The 23726-nt window shown below is 34.6% G+C and overlaps 3 protein-coding genes across 7 annotated transcripts; 1 reads left to right on the forward strand and 2 right to left on the reverse strand.

The window, feature by feature from the left end:
• Nucleotides 1-95: 95 nt before the first annotated feature.
• Nucleotides 96-2834, reverse strand: LOC114180269 (putative receptor-like protein kinase At5g24010). Its single transcript, XM_028066558.2, has one exon. The coding sequence runs from the start codon at nt 2684-2686 to the stop codon at nt 194-196; it is 2493 nt and encodes an 830-aa protein (XP_027922359.2). The 5' UTR covers nt 2687-2834; the 3' UTR covers nt 96-193.
• Nucleotides 2835-10041: 7207 nt separating this feature from the next.
• On the forward strand, nt 10042-12544 carry LOC114181369 (RNA-binding protein-like RNA recognition motif protein). 5 transcript variants are annotated; one of them, XM_028067798.2, is made up of 6 exons: nt 10046-10207; nt 10514-10634; nt 11050-11113; nt 11731-11798; nt 11906-12032; nt 12107-12544. In XM_028067798.2, the coding sequence occupies exons 3-6, from the start codon at nt 11111-11113 to the stop codon at nt 12383-12385; spliced, it is 477 nt and encodes a 158-aa protein (XP_027923599.2). In that variant the 5' UTR covers nt 10046-10207; nt 10514-10634; nt 11050-11110; the 3' UTR covers nt 12386-12544. The 5 variants fall into 5 exon arrangements, with proteins under 5 accessions (XP_027923601.2, XP_027923598.2, XP_027923599.2 ...); XM_028067800.2 differs by lacking the exon at nt 10514-10634 and having other exon boundaries at nt 10042-10207; nt 11050-11123; XM_028067797.2 differs by lacking the exon at nt 10514-10634 and having other exon boundaries at nt 10042-10207.
• A 1820-nt stretch (nt 12545-14364) lies between these two features.
• On the reverse strand, nt 14365-19492 carry OVA6 (Class II aaRS and biotin synthetases superfamily protein). The gene is made up of 11 exons (XM_028066692.2): nt 19117-19492; nt 18966-19022; nt 18109-18219; nt 17854-17940; nt 17661-17774; nt 17360-17566; nt 16662-16799; nt 15863-16024; nt 15540-15739; nt 14869-14952; nt 14365-14729 (listed from the first exon to the last, which is right to left on the reverse strand). Exons 1-11 carry the CDS (start codon nt 19453-19455, stop codon nt 14588-14590), a joined length of 1641 nt encoding a protein of 546 aa, XP_027922493.2. The 5' UTR covers nt 19456-19492; the 3' UTR covers nt 14365-14587.
• Between the last annotated feature and the right edge of the window lie 4234 nt (nt 19493-23726).

The following is a 23726-nucleotide window of genomic DNA, read 5'->3' on the forward strand; positions in this document are numbered from 1 at the left end:
AATGAGTCTTGCTTATCACTGGCTGCCATATGCGAATGTTAATGTTGGTATGGGTGCAGTTTTCTTTAACAGAAGAAAAATTATAAAGAAAAGAATTATCAAAGCACAGGTACTCCTTGGTACACCTTTATTTCCATGTGAACCTTTCTATACATGATCAAGAGTTGCCTCTATTTGCATGACATTTCTGTCTCTATCTACCTTCACTCTTCATTAGTTGAGAAAAAACTTCAGTAGCACTAATGTCTGAATAACCATTATCATTATCTCCCTCTCTTCTAGAAGGACTCCCAGGAGTTACTGTAGTTGTCACATTCACTGTTTCCTGAGCACTGCTATCATCGTATGGCTCCTCTTCTTGGTCACTTTCATGGAGCTGAAGTGCATATTCCAAATTCCACAACACAGCACCCATAGTTGGCCTATCAACACCATATTCAGCCAAACATTTCTCTGCTGTTTCACCAAATTTCTTCAACGAGCTTTGTTTTATCTTCCCAACAAGAAAAGGATCAATAATATGTTCTAGCATGCCTTTTTTCTGCCATTCAAGTGCCCATTCTGCTAAGTTCACCTGTTCTCTATCAAGTTGTGGATCAACAGCAGGTCTGGCACAAAGAACCTCAAAAAGCACAACCCCAAATGAGTAAACATCTGACTTATCCGTAAGCTGCTGTCTTCGGAAATACTCAGGATCAAGATAACCAAAACTTCCTTTCACACCAGTACTAACATGGGTTTCATTGAGGCAAGGTCCTGATCTTGAAAGACCAAAATCAGCAACCTTGGCAACATAGTTCTCATCCAGCAAAATATTGGTTGATTTGATGTCACGGTGTATGATTCCTTGCGCAAAACCTGTGTGTAGATAGTGCAGACCTCTAGCTGCACCAATGCATATCTCAAGTCTCTGCTTCCAAGACAAAGGTGTATGTACTGCTGAACCATATAGATGTTTTTTGAGTGGACCCTTTTCAACATACTCATAGACTAGTATCATCTCTGAGTTTTCTTCACAATATCCAACCAGTGAAACAAGATGGCGATGGCGAATTTTTGATAAGATTGTTATTTCAGTCTGGAATTCAGGAAGGCCTTGTCTTGATCCTGGCATGCCTCTCTTGACAGCAACCTTCACATTGTCTTTGAGCACTCCTTTGTAAACCATACCAAACCCACCAGATCCTATAATCAGACTCCTATCAAAGTTATTTGTGGCTAATTGTATATCAGCAAAAGGGATTCTCAACCCAAAATAACCATAAGAACCAGGAGAGGGAAAAGCTGTTCCTTCAGACATTCTACTCAGTGAACTCCCTCCAAACACACGTAAAGGAGTCCATCCTACACTTTCCAGTGTCCTTTGTTTTGGTTTCTTTTTCTTCTTCTTCTTCCTGCATTTGAGAGCAAGCACAAATGCAGACATAACTAAAAGCAAAACAACAACAACACCTGCAATTGAACCCACCAATATCCACAACCTTTTCCTCCCAGGAACAACACGTGAGTCCTCAACATTCACCAGCTGCATTATCTCTGCCCCATTCAAAATGGCATTCATCCCCCTAGAACCACTCAGTTCAGAAGGGCCAACACTTATTCGAATAACACCTGAGTCATCAGAATCTGCAACAAAATCCATATACACCGGAGATGCAAGCACATGAAATGTAAGGGATGACAAATCCAGATCCTTGCATGCAGAATACCCGTTGATATACACGTCAAAATATAGCAAATTAAGAACAGGACTAACAATATCACAGAAATGCAACCGAACCAAGTGTCGAACACCACCTGGTGCCACTGGAAAATCCCAGGTTATGTTGAACTGTGAACCTATAATGGCGTGATCCTTATCCATTTCCTGTGCAGTCATGTAAACACTATCTGGGGCGATCTCCCGAGTGGCGCCTCCTTTCTGGTAATTTGGTGTTTGAGTACTCCCCACAGGCTTAGCAGCATCCTTAAAAACCAGAAATTCCTCGTCAGGAATCCATGTCCTCCAAAGGGTGTCATTAAAAGGAGTTACTTTCACACCCCCAACATTAATCCTATGGACAGTTTCCAAAACCTGAGATGAAAGGTTCTTGTACTCTACCACACCAAAAGGACCCACTAACCTAGCTCCATAATCTATAACAAAATCAACAGGAGCAGTAAACACCTCCATAGCATTGACAAAGGCAAAACCTGAATTACCTTCAGGTCTAAACACAATTTCAAGCAAATTTGACTCTATCTTCAGAATAAACTCCTTAAGCAGCACACCATTACTTGGCTTGAAATTTCTAAGCACCAAATTACCATCAACCAAGACACTGAAGTTAGCAGATTTTAGATCAAACCCTTGAGCCTTAAAAGGTGAGAAATGAAAACGAACCAAGTGGGTTCCATGCTTTATCATGTTGAACCCGAAGCTTCCTGTGCTGGGGAAAACTCTTGCAGTGTGATACAAAATGGGCAAATCTGGGGGAGGGTTTTGGTTGGTGAGGGAAATGGATTTGTCAGCAGAGAGAAAACTTGAGCCTTGGTTTGTGGAATCACCAACGAAGATGCGGTTGAAGAGAGAAGCATTGTTCTGTGATCCACAGCTAAGAAGGTAGTTATCTATGGGACTGAAAGAGGATGAACAAGGTATGCAAAGGAGAAGAATGAGATGTATAATTAGTTTTTGAGTCTCCATGGAAAAAAAAGAGAATAATATGAAGCTCACATGGAAGTAGAAACCGTGAAAGATTTGCAGTGAAGGCTTATAAAGAAAAGTAAAGAGACAATAAATTCACATCAATTTTGGTCACTCATTAAGTCAAGGGGGCTGCCACTACTTTTCATTTTCTTAATGGTCGTGTTTAAAAAGCAACATTTGCGAATGTTTCACACAAAATGTGGTATCTGGATGCTGGTTTGGACTCACTGTACTAGATTGAGTAGTTCAGTTTGGTTTGGTTCTGTTCTAGATTTAGTAGGTCCTTTGTGAAGTAATAAAATATATGGAAAACAGAGAAATAGTAACATACTTTATTTGCAATTAAAGATACTAAGATCGTTTGCTTTTGCCAAACGGAAATGCTGTTTTTTTTTAATTAGAGTATGAACACCTTTACAACTGAAAGAATAGTTTATCTCATACTAAATATAAAACTGCTTATTAACTTTTAGTTCTTCTAATGCTCTGTCTATACTAACAAAAATTGCATAATTGTATGAATAATTTGAGTGTAAACATTTGATGAAAGAAAAATACTAGCACACTACCTGTTAGTGGAAGCTGTTTTTGGCACTTAAATTCTTTTTTTCAGATTTGGATAGATTCTTAAGAGAAAATATCACTTTATTTGATCAAATAGTTGAGATTGAGTAAAAGGCAATGGATACCTCCTGGTTATGGAAATAATTGTAAAACACTGGAATTGCACTGAATGTTGATTCAATTACTTTTACTGATAAAGTGGTGGTGGGGTTTGTGTGGTTATAATCTACTTAGCAATCATTAATGGCACATAGTCTTGTTTGGTTGGCATCTTTAATTGGTTGAAATAAAGTTCACAGAAATTTTGATTCCACGTAATTGAGGTTTGGCTGCCCTCCACTACTGTGTCACAGATTAGAGTGAAGAAAAATGCATCACACTTTCAAACCAAAGTGATACAGCTTTTGAATTCTTCATCAGAAGTTTAAACTTTGATTTCTGGTTTGAAAGTAAAGTTGTATTTGAAACTATTACTTTATCTCAAAATAAAATAATTTTCTCTGTTAAATAAAAGTTTCATACCAGACACGATCCGCTTCCATCTCAGTCGTAATAAGATGTTTTTCACAAATAAAAATATTTAATTGAACTATTAGATATATCAATTATTTCTAAAATTTAAAATTAAAATATGTTAAAATTTTGAACAAAAAATTAAAAATCAAATATGTGATAAAAAAATTTATTCAGAATTAATTTGAATAAATAACATCAATGTTATTTTTAGTTTTAAAATATATGTATCTTATATTAATTTAGACGAACTAAAGTTCCCATTTTTTTATATTAGTAGTTAAGAAATTTATTGAATTAGGAAAGTGGTGTTAAAGCAATCCACAATTGAATTAATATAGAAACCTTTTGTAGCTCCTACATGTGCATAACATAATGACACATGCATGACGAAATCATAGCCAAGAATTGCTCTTGTGTGCATAAAAACATGCATGTGCAATTGTACATTCATTAAATGTGCCACTGTATCATCATTTATATTGTATAGTACAAGTAGGACATATAATAATTTATACATATATAAGAATACCTCTGCTATGATATGTAAGAAATATATTCATACTCGAAAATATAAAACAAAAAATAATTACGGGATCGTGAAACTCGGAATAATTAAGTGGAGGACAATTATCTCCCACACTCTCCTAATGTATAACATTCCAATATATATATATATATATATATATAAAACTTATTAATTATATATATATAATTAATAAGTTAGTTTTCATTTTTATATTTTTTAATTCGTTTTAATAATTTTAAATAGAATTAATTTATTTTTTTTCCTTTGTTCACTGTAAGCCCCTTTTCAGTGTATAAAGTTTTTGGTCCTGGCCTTTTCGGAGGCCCAAGGCCCTGCCCTACAGAAGGACCCCATACCCTACCTTATTCCCTCATTCTGCCTTTGTTCCCTTTTCAGAAACAGGCTCCCCTTCCCCCCAAACGCTCTGAAGTCCAGAAGAGAAGCCCCCCTCTCCCTTGGCTTGTTGCTTTCACTTGGTCTCTAGGTAAGTTAAAACTCGGGATCCTTGGTCCGTTTTTCTCCTTTTCCTTTGTCTTGTACGTTGGTCTGGGTAGGGTTTAACTTTGTACTTGTGTTTCTGCCCCTGGTTCCACGTTTCTAGCTCACTTTCTTGGTTCCGGAGCTGCTGTTTTCATAGATTGCAGGACTGTTGTCTTTTGGCACTTAAACCAAGGTAAGGGAAGCTAGATTCATTTGTTTTAAGTTATTTTTGGCTGTTTTCGGTCGTTGTCTGTTTGCATGCGTGCATAGTATGCTTTTATCGAATGATATGGGGTTGCATGTGTGTTTGGGGGTAGATCTGGGCTGTTTCCGCCGTTGCATGTGGGTGGACAGTGGTGAACTCTGTTATTTTCGCCCAAGCGAGCTCGTCTCGCCTAGGCGAGAGTACCAGAGTGCTCACTGCCACGAGAACTCGCCTAGGCGACCTGTCCGCGTTCTGAGCGACGCCATGTCTCGCTCAGGCGAGGAGGTCTCGCCTGAGCGAGAAATCGTGGAAATTCCACGTTGCCCATCTCGCCTGAGCGAGAATTCGTGAAGGGGTCATGTCGCGCGTCTCGCCTGGGCGAGAATTCGAGATGAAACCCTGTTGCTTATCTCGCCTGAGCGAGAATTCGCTGCCTCAGGAAGGCCAGCGTCTCGCCTGAGCGAGTTCGCGAGAGGGTGCTATGTTTCCTTGGCTGTTTGAGTGATTTGTTGCATGTACCGTTTAAATTATTCTTTCTAAATATGATGTGCACGAGTATGTTTGAATGTTTGGATTAGTGTATGGCTATTTATCTCGAACATGCAAGATTATGGTGTGTTAGCATGAGTTATGTATGAAGTTGTGTTTGGATGGTTGACGACGAACATGAGGAATAAATGTTGAGGTAGCAAGTGGTGGTCATTTGATGTGAAACATGAGATTTGTGTGAGATAGGCGTAATTCCATGAGTCCCATGGGGAGACTTTATGGTGGCGTGTAGTGTATATATTAAGATAAGGATTCAAGTAAGGATCGCATCCCGAAACTCTAAAGGGTCAGTGAGTCTCAGGCAGAGAAATCTGACCCAAGTGGTGAGAGTAGCGGGAGGCCCTAGTCTTTGGCAGGATAATGGCCTTAGACGCTTAAAGGCTAACCTTGTGAGTGGTAGGGTGAAACCCATTGGCAATGGCTCTACAGAGCAGTAGAGGCCACCACAAGTGCGAGCGTCCGGTGAATCCGATCTTAATATATGTATCCGGATAATTGAGTCATAGTGTCTTGGTTGTCTGATATCACATGACATTCTGTGCTTGTGTGTTGCATGTTAAGGAATGTTTAAGTACTTGTCTGTTGTAAGCATGATAAGATTAAATTGCACTAGCTTACCCTTGCATTTCTGTTTGTGTCCTATTGTATGTTCTCTTTTGCGATGATCACCTTCTGGTGGGAGCAGATGAAAGGGAGGTTCGTGATGGATCGGGGAGACGCAGCGGTGCGGCCTAGATTCCCTGTATGGATGCCTTAGGATCGGTTTCATGGCCATGAGGCCTTTTGTAGTAGTTGCCTTAGTGGCAACCTTTTTGCAAAACTGTTGCACTCCTCTAAACTTTCTTTTGCTTAGGACCATGTGGTATGTCTAAGTTTCTTTTTAAGTATTTCCGGATGACTGTAATAGTTATCTCCTCTACGTTTATGCTTCATCTAAGTGCTTCTCGTTATAATAATTGTGTGAGATTTTATTTAGTAGTGTAATCTATTAAAATGGGACGTCACATTCACAAGTCTATGTGTGTATATATATATTTATATATTGTCGGTTTTTTACAAAATAAACACGTGTTAATTAAAGATGAACACAATGAAATAAAAGAGGGGTTGGGAGAAGTTTGAAACCCTAAAATTTAAATTTCAGAATTGGGGCGTCAAGGTGATGAGGAAGTGGTGCATAACGTGACTGTGCAGGCAAAGTTTGGCAACAACATTGACGTTTTTACTGCGTTCTTCACTGATGAAGAGTGGTAGCAAAGGCTTTCCATATATGCAGAGAAATACTGGTTCTAAAATGTCGCAAAGTTGTGCGTCATCTTCAGAAATGTCATCCAAAATATGTGGCTGTGGAGAAAGATTGTTGCTCTTAAAGAATGTAATGGAATTTGAAACATTTGGTTATTGTTATCTGTTAGTTTTTGGAATGGTAATTGAACTTGTAGTAGTGATTAGTTTTTTATTACTGTTATCCGAGTTAGTTTTTCATTACTGCAACATATCCACTTATTATTTTCCATGAATCTCAGAATGTGCAAATTTAGCTTATTACCAGATTGAGCATGAAAAAACAGAACTCACGGCAATTACCACATATGAAATAATTACAACATAATTTACTGACATAACAAAGTGGTTTGAATTGTTTTCATTCATAAACAATAATAAGTTATCCAACATGAGTTGTCAATAAAGTGTAGCAGACAAGTGGTCCATAATTTTCAATACAATAATCCAATAGTTCTTCAATCAAAAAAGTAGTCCATTATCATTATGTCCTGTATTCCAGAAAAGTGGTCCACCATACAAAAAAGGCAACAAAAAAGCTTGATTCCTTCACATGCACGTGGGTTGTGCGGAAGTTCCAATACTTGCTTGAATTTCGTTTGAATGATTTCCATCTATCCAAAACAAGCCCAATCTTCCTAACAGGTGGATCAATATCCATCCCAAATCCATCATCATCATCTGCCACCCTCTCTTCTTCACTGTCATCTAATTTATCTCCAGCTAAACCTTCTTCATCTTCACAATTAACATCTTCAACCACTATTTCCTCTTCTGCTACCACATTCTGTTCAGCCACAACTTCGTCTTCTACAACCACATTATCTACAGCCACAACTTCCTCTTCTGCTACCACATTCTGTTCAGCCACAACTTCGTCTTCTACAACCACATTATCTTCAGCCACTTCTTCCTCTTCTACAACCACATTGTCTTCAGCCAATACTTCCTCTTCTCACACCACACTCTCTTCATCCAGTACTTCCTCTTGTCGTACAACATTCTCTTCACCCATAAATTCCTCTTCTCCTACCAAATTCTCTTCAGCCATTACCTCCTCTGCTCCACCATCACAAATAAAGTGAACGACTTCAGGCTGACTAGGTACATGTTGAACGTATATATCAACCTCTTCCTTAGTCTCTTTTGCAAAGTTAGCTAATGCCATTGCTTCCTTGTCATCATTCAACATTCGTAGATTGTTTAATAGCTTTTCTTTTGAAACCCTTCCACCACAGTTTAACATCACCCCGTATTTAAACTCTTTGATTATGCCCAATGCTTCAAAATAGGACCAAAAATCTGGGTCGATCCCTTTAACTACATGAATCTCACCCCCGGCGTATTTAAGTCCCTTATTCCTTTCGAACCTACCCATATGATGAAAAGCAACTGCAAACCCCATTTCCAGCCCTACATTTTCAATCAATAGACAAATTAAACTAAATAGAACCATACACGAACCAAAAAAAGTAACCAAACCAAACCAAGAATAAAAAAAAACATGAGGAACGAACTAACCTTAGGTCTCGATTGTACTCTTCAATGCTTTAATCCCTTCCGTCAAGCTCCCAATTGTATTGTGTAGTGCTTTAATCCATTCCCTCAAGCTCTCGATTGTTTTCTGCAAAGCTTTCGTTCGGACAAAATTACTTTCCCACTCACCAAATGACCTTTCCTCTTCTTTTTAATTCGAACACCCCCCTTCTTTTTAATTCGGACAAAACCACCTTTTTTAATGCTTTCATTTTATTTTGTTGTGTTCATCTTTAATTAACACGTGCACAACACATAAAATTCATTACATAGCTTAAAACGGGATCCATACGTGGCAGTCCGTTTGCCATGTGCGACGTCCAAAAATGAGGACTATTTCCAATCGTTTCAAAACATGAGAGACCAAATTGAAACAAACGTTAGTTGGAAGATTAAAAACAAAATCGCACAATATTTGAGGGACGAAAAACATAATTAACCCTTAAATAATTTGTGTTTTTCATATTTTAATTGATTTTATTCTTAATATTAATAGTAAAAGATAATGATATTATAATAAAATTATTTATAACGTAATGATCTTATGAAAAAAAATCATTAATTCTAACAAACTTTATCTACGATTTACTATTTTATACTAATTATTTATGTTAGTTTATTGTACAAATCAATCAAAATAAAAACAAAAAAATATTTAATGTTCACGCTTAAATAAAATTATACAGAACTGAAACATACGTGATGATTTCTATTTCTTAAAAAGACCCATAAAAATCGGTCACATTCATTATGATTTTATTTTGAATGTCGTCACGTGACAACTTTATCCTAATAGGTAAAAAAAAGTCAAATAATCCCTGTATTGAAATTATATATTCAAAACAATCTCTTTTGTATAAAAAAGTATGGCATTGTGAAAGGATGATATATTTATTTATCTTATTCAACATTGAATAAGTATTGATGTGCATGATATTTGAAATGCCAAGTGTGTAATTTGAAATTTTGTATTGGAGATGGTATTTTGTGGTAGTGTTAGGGATTTAAAATATTATTTTCTCATTAAACTGTGATAGTGATGGAGTTGCGGAATAAAATATGAAAGACAGGAAACAAGAATGCTACTTCCTGTACTCCATTATTTTCCTTTTGTACCTCATAATTTATAAAATATGGGTTTTATCCACGAGTACAGTAGAGTGAATCTTAATTTTTGAGACTTGAAAATACATTCTAAAATAAAAAAGAAATTTCTAGAATAATTATTTCGAAAAGTATTTCTAAAATGATAAATACATTCTGAAATACTCATTTTGGAAATTGTTTTATATATTTCGGAATGATGGTTGTGGAAGACTTTTCCAAATTTAAAAATATTTTTTGAAACAGTGGTTTCAATTTTTTTTTTCAGAATATGTATTCTGAAATATATTTTTAGATTAAAAGAACATACGTTGATTTCTTTTTATATTTCGGAATGGAGGTTCTAGAATATAAATATTCATGACTATACCTTTTAAAATATTCGTTTCAAAATTTCTTTCTTATATTTAGTATTAAGTGTTTCAGAAAATATTAAAAACAAGAAGGTGAAGGGATATTTATTATATTTTTATGAGGGGTAGTTTGGGGAATATAACTTTTTATTGGGGTGCAGGAAGAAAAAATAGGCGGTGCAGGAAGAAACCTACAGAAAATAATTGCAATTTGGATAGTGGGTTTGTTTCCGTTTCAATAAGACCAGTTCAATGGGAAGGTGAAGCAACACGACCTTGTTTGCTTCTTTTTCGGTTCTTCTTCTGCAATCTGCATCAGTTATAGAGAGAGGGTGTACAACCCTAATTTGTTGGTTTTTCCATCTGTTCGCCACAATCGACGACCATAATTTTATTAAACGGTAACCTTCTACCTATCTCTTAATTTTTCTTTTATAATATTCTGTCAGGAGTTAATTATTTTTGTAAAATATAGGTAGACGAGATGGGTAATTTGGGGATAATATAATTGATTGTTAATTGCTAGGCGCAGAAAAAAAATGGTTAATGTATCGTATAGTTAGTCATCCAGTGTAATTTGAATGGGATTCTTTCAAGGTTTGTTTTTTCTTCTTCTTTATTTCCTTTTTTAATTTAGAGTGCAAGTCTGCTCCTGCAATGATGAACTTATGAACCCATTTGGAAAATTTGCGAATTTGATTTTGCAGCATGGATGGATTGTGCTAAAAATTTTCGTTTATAGCTTCTGGGTAGATGAAAATTCCTTTGGAATTATGTGCAACTGGGTCATTTCAGAAGTGCAGAGGGTGTTAACTTGACAAGTAAATGGTATTTAGGAAAACTTGGGATTCGTTTATCTTGTTTACTTCATTGCTTCTTCCAGTTTTGTTAATGCAAAGAGTTTAAGTTATATCCGCTACATGCATCTAACAAGAATTTAGCTTATTGCTTGGCCATATTTGTAAATAAGATGATGTGGTAAAATGATCAAATCTTATTAGATGTTTAGGTAAAAATGCTTTGTACTGATAATGTATATAATTAACTTCAACTTTCTGTTGAATTTGCGACTGCAAAGAAAAATATTGCCTCTTATGTTTGGCTAAGAGATGATTGTACATCATGGAATTGCATTCAGTGGACTAGATCTAAGTAAGCCTATCGTAGTTGATTATGTCAGTGACACTTGTGAACTTGCTATTTTGAGTAACGTTAACGGTTATGGTGGATTCTTCATGCGCAGGTTGATGTACATTCTATGAATCAGAGTTTTGGTTGAAGTATCACTTGTGTTCTTTGCTGTCATGGTATGTCAATGTGTGTATTTGCTACTTGATTTAATTTTTGTGTAATTTTATAAACTTTGCTTTTCCGCTCTTCATGACTGGTTGAGAGATCTTGCAATGTCTCATTTTAGAATTGCTTGTCTGAGGGGGTTAAGGTTTTGCACTGTTCTTAGGTTGTCAATATTTTTGTCCTAGTCGAAGCATTACATGTATATTTTTACATGGAGGAAACTCTATCTAGTGCATGAAAAGTAAGTAGATATTCAATAATTTCTATTAAACTGAAAAAGGTATTAGGGGATTGACAAAATATCCTCCTCAAAATAGAGCTAAGAAGGAGCACATCCAATCTCTCATAGAAACAACACATTCAGGAATAGATTCAAATTTCGGAATTCTTAGAATCCACTTAACTAATATGAATATATGAAAGTACCCAAAATTGTTCATTTGGATTTTGCTATCTTGCATGTTGTTAGAAGTGGTTTTTAAACCTAATTCAACCCCACAAAACCGGGTTGTAAGGTGAGGATTGCATCTATTTATATATTGTGAATTAGTCTTATCTCTAGTCGATGTAAGACTTCCAACACATGTCAATTGTATGTAACACTTATTTTATGTATCACTGAATGCAGGATGCCAGTATTGATGATAAGAGTGAAAGTAGACTCTATATTGGTAACCTTGATCTTAGAATTACAGAGTGAGACTTGCCAACTAGCCACCAAAGACTTGACTTTGGTTTTTGTTCTGTGTTTCATGCACATACTGTCATACTTATTCTTTCATTTTCTTTTCAATGCTTTCCAGAGCTGCTTTGCTCAAAATGTTTTCTCCTTATGGAAAGATAATTTCTGAGGACTTCTTATGGCACACACGTGGCCCGAAACGTGGGGAGCCACGTGGCTTTGCTTTCATCCAGTATAGCACAAAAGAGGTAAGTTGATTGCACTCATTACCTAATTCAGTTTCTAGCAATTTCTGATTTCCATCGTTAAAGTGAGAATGCAGGAAGCAGAATTAGCCAAGGAGAAAATGCACGGGAGGTTCGCCTGCGGCCGGCCGCTGGTTGTTCGTCTTGCCGGTGAGAAGTGTTTGCTGGAAACAGCTGATAAGTCTACAAAGGCAGCAAGTGAAGGGCACAAGATGCTTCTCATTGGTGGTGGTGGTGGTGCCATGGGACAGACAAGTCGCACTGCAAAAATAGCTGCTATAAAAAATAAACTGAAATCCTTAGAGGAGGAGAGTTCTAGGACCAAGAAGCAGAAGCAAAGTGAGAATATTTGTTGAGTCAGATTCTGTGAGTATATAATGAAGGGATCATTCCATAAATTTGACATTCACATATTTAGTTCAGCTTGGTTTTTAGGCCATAAGTCAGATTGTAACTGGAGATACTAACTTTCCATCTGAAACTATCCAAATTGAAATCTAACGGGATTTTAGCTAGTTGAGGCTCTCTTAAGTTAGAAAAATTATGCTTTTTTTATTTTCTTAGAAAGCCATTAAAAAGGAATTAGATATAAATGATTTATTTTTTCATTTTTATAAAATATATATTCAAAAATATGAGGTCTTGGTTTTTGGGCTTTATAATAAGTGTGGAATCAATTGAGCTACATTTCCTAAACAATTCAGTATAATTTCATTTCAAGATTTTTATAGCATTTAACATGGGAAAGTTAATATGTTTAATCAATTCACCTTCTAGAAAATGAGGTTTCAAGAATAGGAATATTCTTTAAAACAATTGGAACGATTTGTATAGTTATTTTTAGTAAAATATTTCATTTTCAACAAAAGTTAATGTAATAATATAATTAAATAATTTTACAATCAGTTCACAGGAAAAAAATATTCATTTACATACGAAGGCACAATATCTAAATTTTTACTTCTCTAAAAATTAATAGAAATTTATTATATTAAAAAACATTTAATTGGAGGTGTTTGTTAGGGGCACCATAATATCGAAATAGGAAGGAAGTATAAAAATTGGAGTTGTGTCACTTGTATAATTTCGTTTAGAAAATGTTTAGTATATAAAAGCATACTATATAACCTTTACCTAAGCCTTTTAAACTTACACTCAATTTGATTAAATTTACGAAAATATTTCATTTTTAAATTACTTCAATAGATTTTGCCAAGCCTTTACATTAGCTGTCTTAAGTTTAAACCTTTCCCGGAAAGTTGTTTAACCAAAAGTGATTTTTTGGAGTAAAAAAGTGATAAACGATACGAGTAGTTGGAGAAACAAAATAAAACAACGCAATTAGAGGCTTTTTCTTCTCTCATTCTTGAGAAAGAGAACTAAGTCGTTTACTTGTCAATTATTTGGTGGTTGAGTGATACGAGTCCTTTACTTTTCTTTTTTATGAGGAAAAAAAAAGTTACTAATCCTCATTTAATAAACATTGTAAGAGGAAAAAAAACGTGGGCAACTAAATGTGATTAAACATATAATTTAGATTGAATCTTTACGTGCCACAATTTCTAAGAAAAAAAAAGTAAGTGGTTCTAAAGTTGGAGTCATTTGGACCATTTGATAATTAAGCAATGGCCCACTTATAGAAACTAGAAAAGGAAAAGCCTTTGGTAAGTGGAATACTATTTCTTGTGTTCTATTATTTTCAAATCAAGAAATACCATCTTTCTTTACTTTTCTTCCTCTTTTGTCCTCTACGTTTTACTCTGTTTTCCAAACAAAGATTCCTACTTTAGCAATGTATCTATTATTTTGATTTCCAGCATCACATATAATGAGATCATGAAATGTTCTAGTAGCACACTCATGAATAAATAAAATATCTAATTTATATAATGGCCAATAATTGCTCTATTGAAAATCCCTGATTTCTTTGGTTCAATGTTGGTTCCGGCTGCTTTCCTACTTTTCCTGCATATCACATTATATTATATCTTCTGAAATGATTTTGGTTCCACTTTCTAAGATGCTATTGCATTTTCTGATTGGTGTCTATGAAAATTCAAGATCATGTGACCTATGACATTTAACATGAGATGTTTTCCTATGTATCTGTGGTGGTTGGAGCTAGTGGAAGTATTTGGAATATATATGTTATTGAAACCAAAAATTTAAGTGATCATATCCTTTAAGCTGAATTCTTATTGCAGAAACATAAACTACTTACGAATACTCTTTTCTTCATGGAGGCAGAATGTCTATTAAAAAAGACAAACTATATAAAAAAATTCATAAATTACAGAGATTTCATCAAACAATAGTAATATAAATCACTTCAAAATTTACCCCCAACGGAATCAACTTTTTTTTTCTAAACAAATGACGACAGACTAAGAATTGAAGTTCTGAATCGATATATAACGTATTTTTCATATTAACTAACCTAAGTTACAACAAGAAATTGACTACTATATAAAAGAGTAAATTTTTTTTTAAAAAAAAGCACAAATACCCGCTTGCAGATATATAATTTGAGAGTTCAAAAGATTAAGAAGCTTGCAGAGTTAGTAAGATTTAGCAAAAATAGCCACTTCTTCAGCAGGATTACCGGTCATCAAGCATGTTTTAATCCCTTGTGGCTGTTCAAAAGGAAAACACCTAATAGTTGCTCCGGTTTCTTCCTTCACTTTTAACTCGTCTTCATCACTGTGACATTGTGTAAAGCTTGATATTAGAGTTATGAATTAATCACGTTCCTTCTCTATATACATAAGAGTTAGAAGTTATCTTTTCAGCATGAAAACATAAACAAATATTTAATGGCAAAAATTAGGGGGGAAACAACCTAGCAGACCAAGGGCCCCTTGCCCATTTTCCTTCAGATATTGCAGCTTTAAGATCACTGTATGTGCTTACATCTACAATATTACTGCGATAAAAAAACTGTGCATGTCAAATTGCATGCCTACCATTGAAGCCCAGAATATATGCGCAATTGAATGAGCATAACATGTAAAATAAAAAGTGAAGCTTAAGAACTCAGGGAAAACCAAGAAGCCATTGTGTTTAATCGCATTTTAATACAACCTTACTAAAGAAACCCTCATTCCAATAGGTAGCAATAGTTTTTGTCACCACCAAAGCATTAGAGACAGTTCTTAATGAAATTCTGGTCATGGACTTGGTTTGGTCAGTACAGTAATTCACTGTGCAAATATCTATTTACAGGTCAGATCTGAACTTAGAATAGAACCCTACCAGACTCAAACCACGTATTTGTTATTGAAGTCAATCAATGCAAAGAATTTTCTCCACAGAAATTATGCCGGCAAAGTACCAAACTGTTTTGACAGAGCCCAAGATTAAGCAGTTATGCTACAGTTAATAATCTTATATTCAGGAAACAGATGGCTAATGTGACTAACATTAAAATTAAAGTGTTTTGAAGAACTCAAAAGCATGTTAGAAAAGTTATATATAGGAGTCACAAGCCAAAGTAGCATTCAAGGAAAGAACCTGTCTCGAAATGCAATTGCCCTTTCCAAAAGAGACGCCTGTATCTCATCCAACTTGTCTTTAACATAAGCCTCCAAGTTCGAAGGTTCCATAGAGATTCCAAACACTTTTCCTTGCTTCCCAGGGATATCTCTCCTGGATATTACCACACTTCCACTAGCCACATCACGAGGACCAATTTCAATTCTAAGAGGAACTCCCTGAAATAGGAAGAGATGCAAATGGTATAAACAAAATCAGATACTAAAAACAAGATAGACTGTGCTGAAGCAATGCACATGATTTCGTCGTCCCAGAATATCCATTCAAGTTTAGCACCATACCTTCATTTCCCAGAAATTGAATTTCCATCCAGGGGTTCTTTGATCTGAGTCATCAAGTTTAACTCTAATCCCTGATTTTTGAAGTACATCCTTTACAGTCAATGCTGCATTTAGAACTGCAGCTTTTTCATCATCCTTCTTCCAAATGGGCACAATTACCACCTAAACCATCAACACAAAACATGTTGACGAAAATGAAAAACTCAAAATTTATTTAAATTACAATATGAAAGTAAGGGACCGGAATATTATCCTGCGTCTAAATGTAGAGGTTTGAACTTTGGAGCAGATGAGATATTTTTTACATTTTAAATCACGTTTCCTTTATTTGATAATGTTTTAGAATGAAAGACTACCATGTAACTTTTTAAGCTCCCTAACTAATTTTATAAACATTTTGTAAGAAACAAAAAGCTTTTTACACCCTCCCCCTCCAAACTCTTCCATCCAAGCATACCCTTAATGAAATCTGTATGCAGATCAAGGAAATTAGCAATGAGATACTAACATATGAATTAAAGCACGTGTATTATGCACAAAAATAAATAATTAGCACTAAAAACACAACACTTCAACAAATTGCCTGAAAGAGGCAGCTCACAAATCAATATGATGAAAAAAGGTTTTGTATCAAGTGTTGCAGGATGTTCTTGTAAGAACATTTACAGCAAACGTAGGAAACTACGTTATTCACCAGCTTAGCCTCACCAAGATGCCAAGTTTTCCAACTTCAAACAGTTAAATTTAACTAGTGGTGTCTACAGCACAAGGTTTAGACACCAGTAGCATCAAAATGTACCTGTATCGGCGCAATCTTTGGGGGAAGCATTAGGCCTGCATCATCTCCATGGGTCATGATGATGCCTCCAACAAAACGGGTACTAATTGCCCATGATGTCTGCCAAATGTGTTCCCTAACTCCATTTTCATCTGTGAACTGCACAATTACACATTTTGAACAACTGCATCCTCATTGAAAAGACTATATTGATATTTCGAAAAGAAAACAAAAATAAAAAACAGGTAACCCCATAAAAGAAAAGGAACAAAAATAAATAAATAAATTTAGAGCAAACAAAATTTAGATACTGGCATGCTGGAAATACTAAAAGATCCAGTTTAATCTTCCCAGTAAGTACTCGGGTATTTCAGGGCTTGGTATTAAGAAAAATGATTGAGTTACTAGCTGGGTAAAAGCAACTGATGAAGCACAAAAAGGCACAAACCAATGACTGAGGGAAAAAATAGTAGAATTTAGAAATATATCATTATGTTATATTTGTAAGAACTGGGATTTGTCATAAGAAGTGAATTTCTTAGTAGCTTGGTAGTTTAGGACTTTTCTCCAAACGTTTTAATTTAAATCAGAATGTTTATAAAATTTTAGGATTCAACCACCATGGTAGATACAAACCCAAAAATAATCCCATATCACAAAAGAAATCCAGATTAAGGAAATACTATGAATTCGGCAATAATTAAAGCAGAACATCAGACCTGTGTCCCAAAGGCACGGGAAAAGTTTTGCCCAAGGTTATGACTGGTTCCTGCTTGTAGTGCTTTCTTGTCACCCATCATAGCCTCAATCGTATAGGTCTTACAAGCACCAGCAAATGTTTCCACTTTAGATTTTCGACCAGTAATAACAGGTATTGCAGTTTGCTCATACGCAAATCTGGTATAGATGTCAATCATCTGTATAGCCTGCAGTTGAACATGATATTGTCACTTAAGATTATGCAATAATACATTCATTCCAGAAAAGATTTTACCATCTTGACATATATAAGACATGCACCTCATCCTCTGCCTCCTCTGGAGTAGCATGAGCAGTATGCCCTTCTTGCCAAAGAAATTCAAGAGTTCTCACAAATGGTTTAGTGCGCATCTCCCACCTAGTCACGTTTGCCCACTGAAAGCAAGTTGGCAAAAGTTGTACGTCATTCAACAAAACATGTTCTTGCTCACAACAAAACTCACAACAGCATTACCTGATTAATCAAGAGAGGAAGATCACGATAGCTATGGATCCATTGAGTAAACATATGATTCACAATGGTTTCACTTGTAGGCCGGACCTGCCACAACCTCAACAAGTGCAAAAATCAAAAAGACAAAACCTTAGGTCACAGCTTTTCAATGAATATTACAGATGATTAATTGCTTTAATTTATCTCAAATATTACAATATTAAAAATTTTCACACATGAAAGCAACTGAAATAAACAACTGAAAAGCATACATACCACGAGTTTCTCTTCAAGTTCCTTTCCACCCCCAATTGTCACCAGAGCTAATTCAGGACTGAAACCCTCAACGTGACTAGCTTCTTTCTCTATAAAAGAGTATGGGATAAACTGCAGTGCAGATGAAAAAAAGGCATCAAACAATAGATACAATAATTTCATGCCCTGGTCATAATCTTTGTACACCACATTACCAAGATCTCCCTTTACTCAACCCTCACTTTTTGACACGACATATAATAATGGCACGCTATAGTAAGAATAATTCAAGCCCTTTGCTATCCCCATCTCAACTGTCAAGGTTAGCTTAGAAATGCTTGCATAAATTTAGGCAAATATATCATTAAGGAAGCATTTGGAAGAGCTTACAGAGCTCATTTGGACCGATGAAAGTGGCATAGACATGTTTGGGTACGTATGTTTGGAACTTATTTATAGAAGCATTTGGAACTTTTATATTAGTTTTTTCATCTACCTTCTCCAAAAACTGAGGTACGTAAGTTTATTTTTAACTTTAGGAAAAAAGTTTTGATTCATTTTGCTTTATATCTTTCTTTCTTATAAGTACTAACTTAAAAATATCCTAATAGAGTCAAATTGTTAAATTTTTATCAAACAAAAGCTTCCTGATAAGAATGAATATTGTGAAACTTAGTGAAATAAGCTAAGAAGAGCTTTCTTCCAAACACACCCTTTTACATTAGCTCCTTTAAACTCATATCAACAAGTTTCATGCAGTTAAAGCTTATAAGTTGATGTGGTAAGTTATTAAATAAGCCGTTAAGTAATCTGTTTATCCAAACACACCCTAATAACTGTAAATAATCAATTTACTAGCTATGGATGTTAACTTTTACCTGGGGAAAATACATGTTACTATGCCCAGTCTCCTTGAACTTCACATTCAAGTATTCCTACACCAACACAAAAAAAGAAAACAAAAATTAAGTTCAAATAAATTAAATTATGAAAATAAAAGGTACAAGAGGAGATAAAATGCAAAGGAACCTGAATGGCTTCCCAAATGGCGTAGCCGTAGGGACGAATGACCATGGTGCCGCGAACCGGACCATAATCTGCCAACTCAGCATTGGCAATAACGTCGAGATACCACGCGTTGAAGTCCTGTGATCGTGGCGTGATGACTTGTTCGGGAACTCGGTTCTTCGAGTTGTTGACTCGGTCCTGTGTCTCCGCCGTCGCACTCTGGGCGGAGAACGAGGCGGCGAGTGGCCTTTGCCGGAGGTGGTGGCGCCGCCGCAGAATTGCGCGGGAACGACGCGCGATGGCGGCGGAAGAGGGCGGGGATAAGAGGTGGGTGAAAGAGGTTAGCCTGAGAGACAACATCTGTGGCTTTGGAACACTAGTGACAGAAAGAGTCTACAGATCAGGTTTGGTTCTTATTAAAAGGTTTTATTATAACATTCATTTACAACTTTATTTCAAAAATTATTTTATAAACTTTATATATGAAATATTTATGGTTTTGTGGTAGCTTCTTTGATATTAATTTGGTCTCAACCTACATAATAATCCATTTAATTTAAATTATTCCACACCAGAAAGACAGTTAGAATGAAATATAAATTATTCCATCACAAAGTATACAGATAAGGAAATAATAATTCTATTTTCATCTATATTATATTATACTGGTGAAATAATAAAATAGTTAATTTATGATAATAAAAATTAATATAGTTAAGTTAAAAAAATAGTAAAATAAATAATTGATTAAATTTAAAGAAACAATGCAAAAATTGATTAAATAATTATTTTAATTTAAAAAATAAAATTGGAAAATAAGTATTGATACTAAAAATAAAATTTTCTTTATACATAGCATAGTATTTTATTATTTTTATCGTAAACACTTTGCATGTATTTTCATTAGTTTCATCGAATTTTATTTTATTTTAGTTACTCACAACTAAATTTTAAATATATTTATTTTAAGGATGAGATAAAAAAAAAAGTAAAAAAAGCTTCTTCCTACACCTCTAATTATTTCTTCAACACTCCAAATAATCACGTTAATGACCATTATTTTCTTCTCACATGAATAGGTAAACTGTGAAATCCCTTTTAACGTTTCTCTTTCTCTGTTAGAAGAAAACTACCATTCCTCACTTCCTCATCCTCTCTACTCCTCAATTCTTCCCTAACCTCTCTTATCAAATTGTTGCCATCTCACTGTCTGCTTGATTTGTGCCCAGATTCTGGAAGGACCAACCCAACAGGACCCTCTGCAGCTTCCTCCCTCAGCTCCCTTCCTCCTAGGTAGGTTCCATCTCTGTTTTGGTTCAATTCCAACTATGATTCACTAGTTAACCTCTGAATTATGGGTCTAATTGTGTGATTCTCCCTTCTCCATATCTTGGTGATGGATTCTCCAGGTTAAACTGAGATTTCTGCCCTATTGCAATTAACTTGACTCCACCAAACTAAATTCTTAGCAAAAAGGTAAGGGGAGCTAACTCTTTACTCAATTTTTGTGTAAAAAGTGTCTTTGAGTACTTGGATTGCATGATCCTATGTTTAATTGATGTGTGGAACTACTTGTTGTGTGAAATTGAATTGTTGTGTGAAATTCGTAGCTCTACATGTGAAGAACATATTGAAATCCTGATAATTTCGCCCAGGCGAGCAGCTCTCACCTGAGCAAAAGTATCAGAGAGTTACATCTGTCACTGCGCGAGGTCTCGCCTAGGCGAGCTGGAGTCGCTTGAGCGAGAGATCATCTCGTCTATGCGAACCCGTTTAGCCTGAGCGAGAATTCGCTCAGATTCTTGAGGTGCCCACTGTAAGAGGTCTCGCCCGAGCGAGAGCAGCTCGCCTAAGCAAGATAACTCTTTAGCTCAGTCGAGATCCTCTAGCTTGAGCGAGGTTCACTGCAGAATTGGATTTCTTCTCTGTTTCAAATTAAATGAAGTTGTGTTAATTGAATTGATGTGATAATTGTCTATCTTGCACGTAAGTTTTATGAATAATAGTTTATGAGATGGAATTGTGTGAATTTGGTTCATTAGAGAATGTGAATGAATTAGGATTTCAAGGAAAATTCTAAAGAGGATGGTTTTTGTGAATGTAAGGACATGAGGACTCATTTTGGTGGTATCCTGACGCTCTTATAACCATTTAGGCTCATATAGAGTATAATGGATTATGTCGGGAAGAGTAACAGGAGATCCTAGTCTATGGACCTGATCCGTCATAAACGTAAAGGGGACTTACCCTGGGAGTGGTTGGGTGAATACCCCTTGTGCCCAAAACTCTGCAAAGTTTAGGAACCGTCACAGGTGCAAGCCACCAAGAGCTCCAATGTCACTTACATAATCCGGATATCGAGTCTAGAATCATGAATGCGTGTTATGATTGTGGTGATTTGAACAATTATAATGTCATTTACATAATCCGGATATCGAGTCTAGAATCATGAATGCGTGTTATGATTGTGGTGATTTGAACAATTCTGATAAATGTGATAAACCTTGATTGATGCTTAATTATTAAATTGCATGATTTCTCTTTATTAAGTTAGCTTACCCTTCTTGCATATATTTGTTCTGTGTGTCTTTCTCTTTTGCAATGATCGCCCTTAATGATTGGCGTGAGCAGTTAAAAGTGCAGGTGAGGACACACACCTCCTGGATAGGAGTTGAGTTGTGACTGAGCGTTTCTAGCAGTAGCCTTCACTCTTTGTTTTGTCTAGATGGTTGGGTGTTTTGTAACCCTTTCTTAGTGTAGGCTGTGTTTATAGACAGTACATGTATGGTTACTTTTGGGATGACTGTATTAATACTTTATACCGACCTATCTCTATCATCTGCTCTTGAATTATCATGATATAAGGTTTTGTTTGATAGCATAAAAACTATTAAAACTGTTACATTAACGCTATTTAATTTATTTACTTTGTTTTGTGGATTTTAACAAAAAAAACTTCATTAGACACTAGATTTCAAAATTTAATACAAAAAGTTACCAGATTTCGGAAATTATTTTAAGAAAATACTGAATTTAAAATTTTGATTAAATAAATCAACAATTTTAAATATAAAAATATTTCAAATTTTAATTTATGAAACTTTCTAAATTTCAAAATCCAATTTATACTTTCTGAATTTTAAAATCCGATTAAGAAAATCACCAAAATTCAGTTAAATATTGTCACGGATTTCTAAAAGCCATTTTATTGAGTTACGAAAAGGACTAAAGCCTCCAATTACAGGCTAAAGCCAAGAGAGTCCAAACATAAAAAGAAAAAAAAAAGCTTTTATATATGTACTAGAAGACCAAATTGTCTCAGACTAGAAAATACTTTAAATTATACAAATCATACTATATTTAAGATTAAGAAAATCAGAATCATAAATAATTTAAACTTTTTCAACATTCATGAACAAATCAAAGATTCTTAAAAGAAAAAATTCTTAATACCAAAAGTACATAAGTAGAAAAAGTACAACACACTCATAACTAAATATAAAAATCTTCAAAACAATAAATGAAACTCTATTTAAATGTACGTTTATAGTAATTTGTTTATATTCTTGCATTTTATTGTGTTAAAGTAAAAAAACAATAGATGATAACAGTGGCAATATATTTGAAAGATAGCTACGTTTCTTAAGCATGTTAACAATCATTATTAACACTAAAGCATATAAATATCTACTAAAACACGTTCAATTAATTAAAAAAGTATTGCATGATGTGATGTTAATTCGCTTTGTACAAATAGCATTCAACGCAACTTCTAAATATATATCTTTAACCAAATTATTATAAAGTTTTAAAGTTTAGCTGTATTAAAGTTTGAGAAAACGATAAATTCTAAGTTAATTAGAACTAAAAATATATTTAAATTTTAAAATAAATCATTTTTTATACAAATATTTTTGTTTAAAAATTCAATAAATTAAAAAACAATTTTGTATTAATTTCCAAACACAAATATAAGTCTTAACTTATCGTTCATCAACATTACAAAATACTAATTACAAAACAAAAGAAGAAAAATAATTCCATCATCATTTAAGGTACTTTATCTATCAAACGACAATAAAATCCGGTTAAAATAAACTTATAAAAACTTAATTATTTTTAAGAGCTATTTTATCTTCTTTTGTAATAATATTTTACAAAGAGTATAAGTTAAAAAAATTCACTAAAACTTAATTAACAGGCCCTACGGTGAGTGCAGGTCCATAGATCTCTCTAAAGCCCAAAATCACTAACAAGTTGGGCCACAGTAATGTAAGTCACAGAAATCACCAAATTATTTAAAAGAAAAACAAATTAAAATCGCTACTTCTAAATATTTTCCGTTCATTAATTAAAAGGTATTATAAATGTTCTTGAATCTTGTTTCCCATCAAACAGTAATGAAGTTTCACCATTTATTGTAATCAGAAAAGAAGTCATTAACACTATTATTCAATCATAAGATATTATTATATACCGTAAGCTCGCATAAACTATGGTATATAATGCTAACTTTATTATTGACTTTAAAAAAAATGTCATAAAAGTCGTAGCAACAGTTGTACATAGTTTATTATATGTGACCACTTTTTTTTCCTGCTATAAATTCATACTTTTTTTTTCACTTTCAA

This window comes from Vigna unguiculata, chromosome 4, assembly GCF_037176805.1.
Source record: "Vigna unguiculata cultivar grain cowpea cultivar isolate G323 ecotype 2 chromosome 4, ASM3717680v1, whole genome shotgun sequence".
NCBI classification, from domain to species: Eukaryota; Viridiplantae; Streptophyta; class Magnoliopsida; order Fabales; family Fabaceae; genus Vigna; species Vigna unguiculata.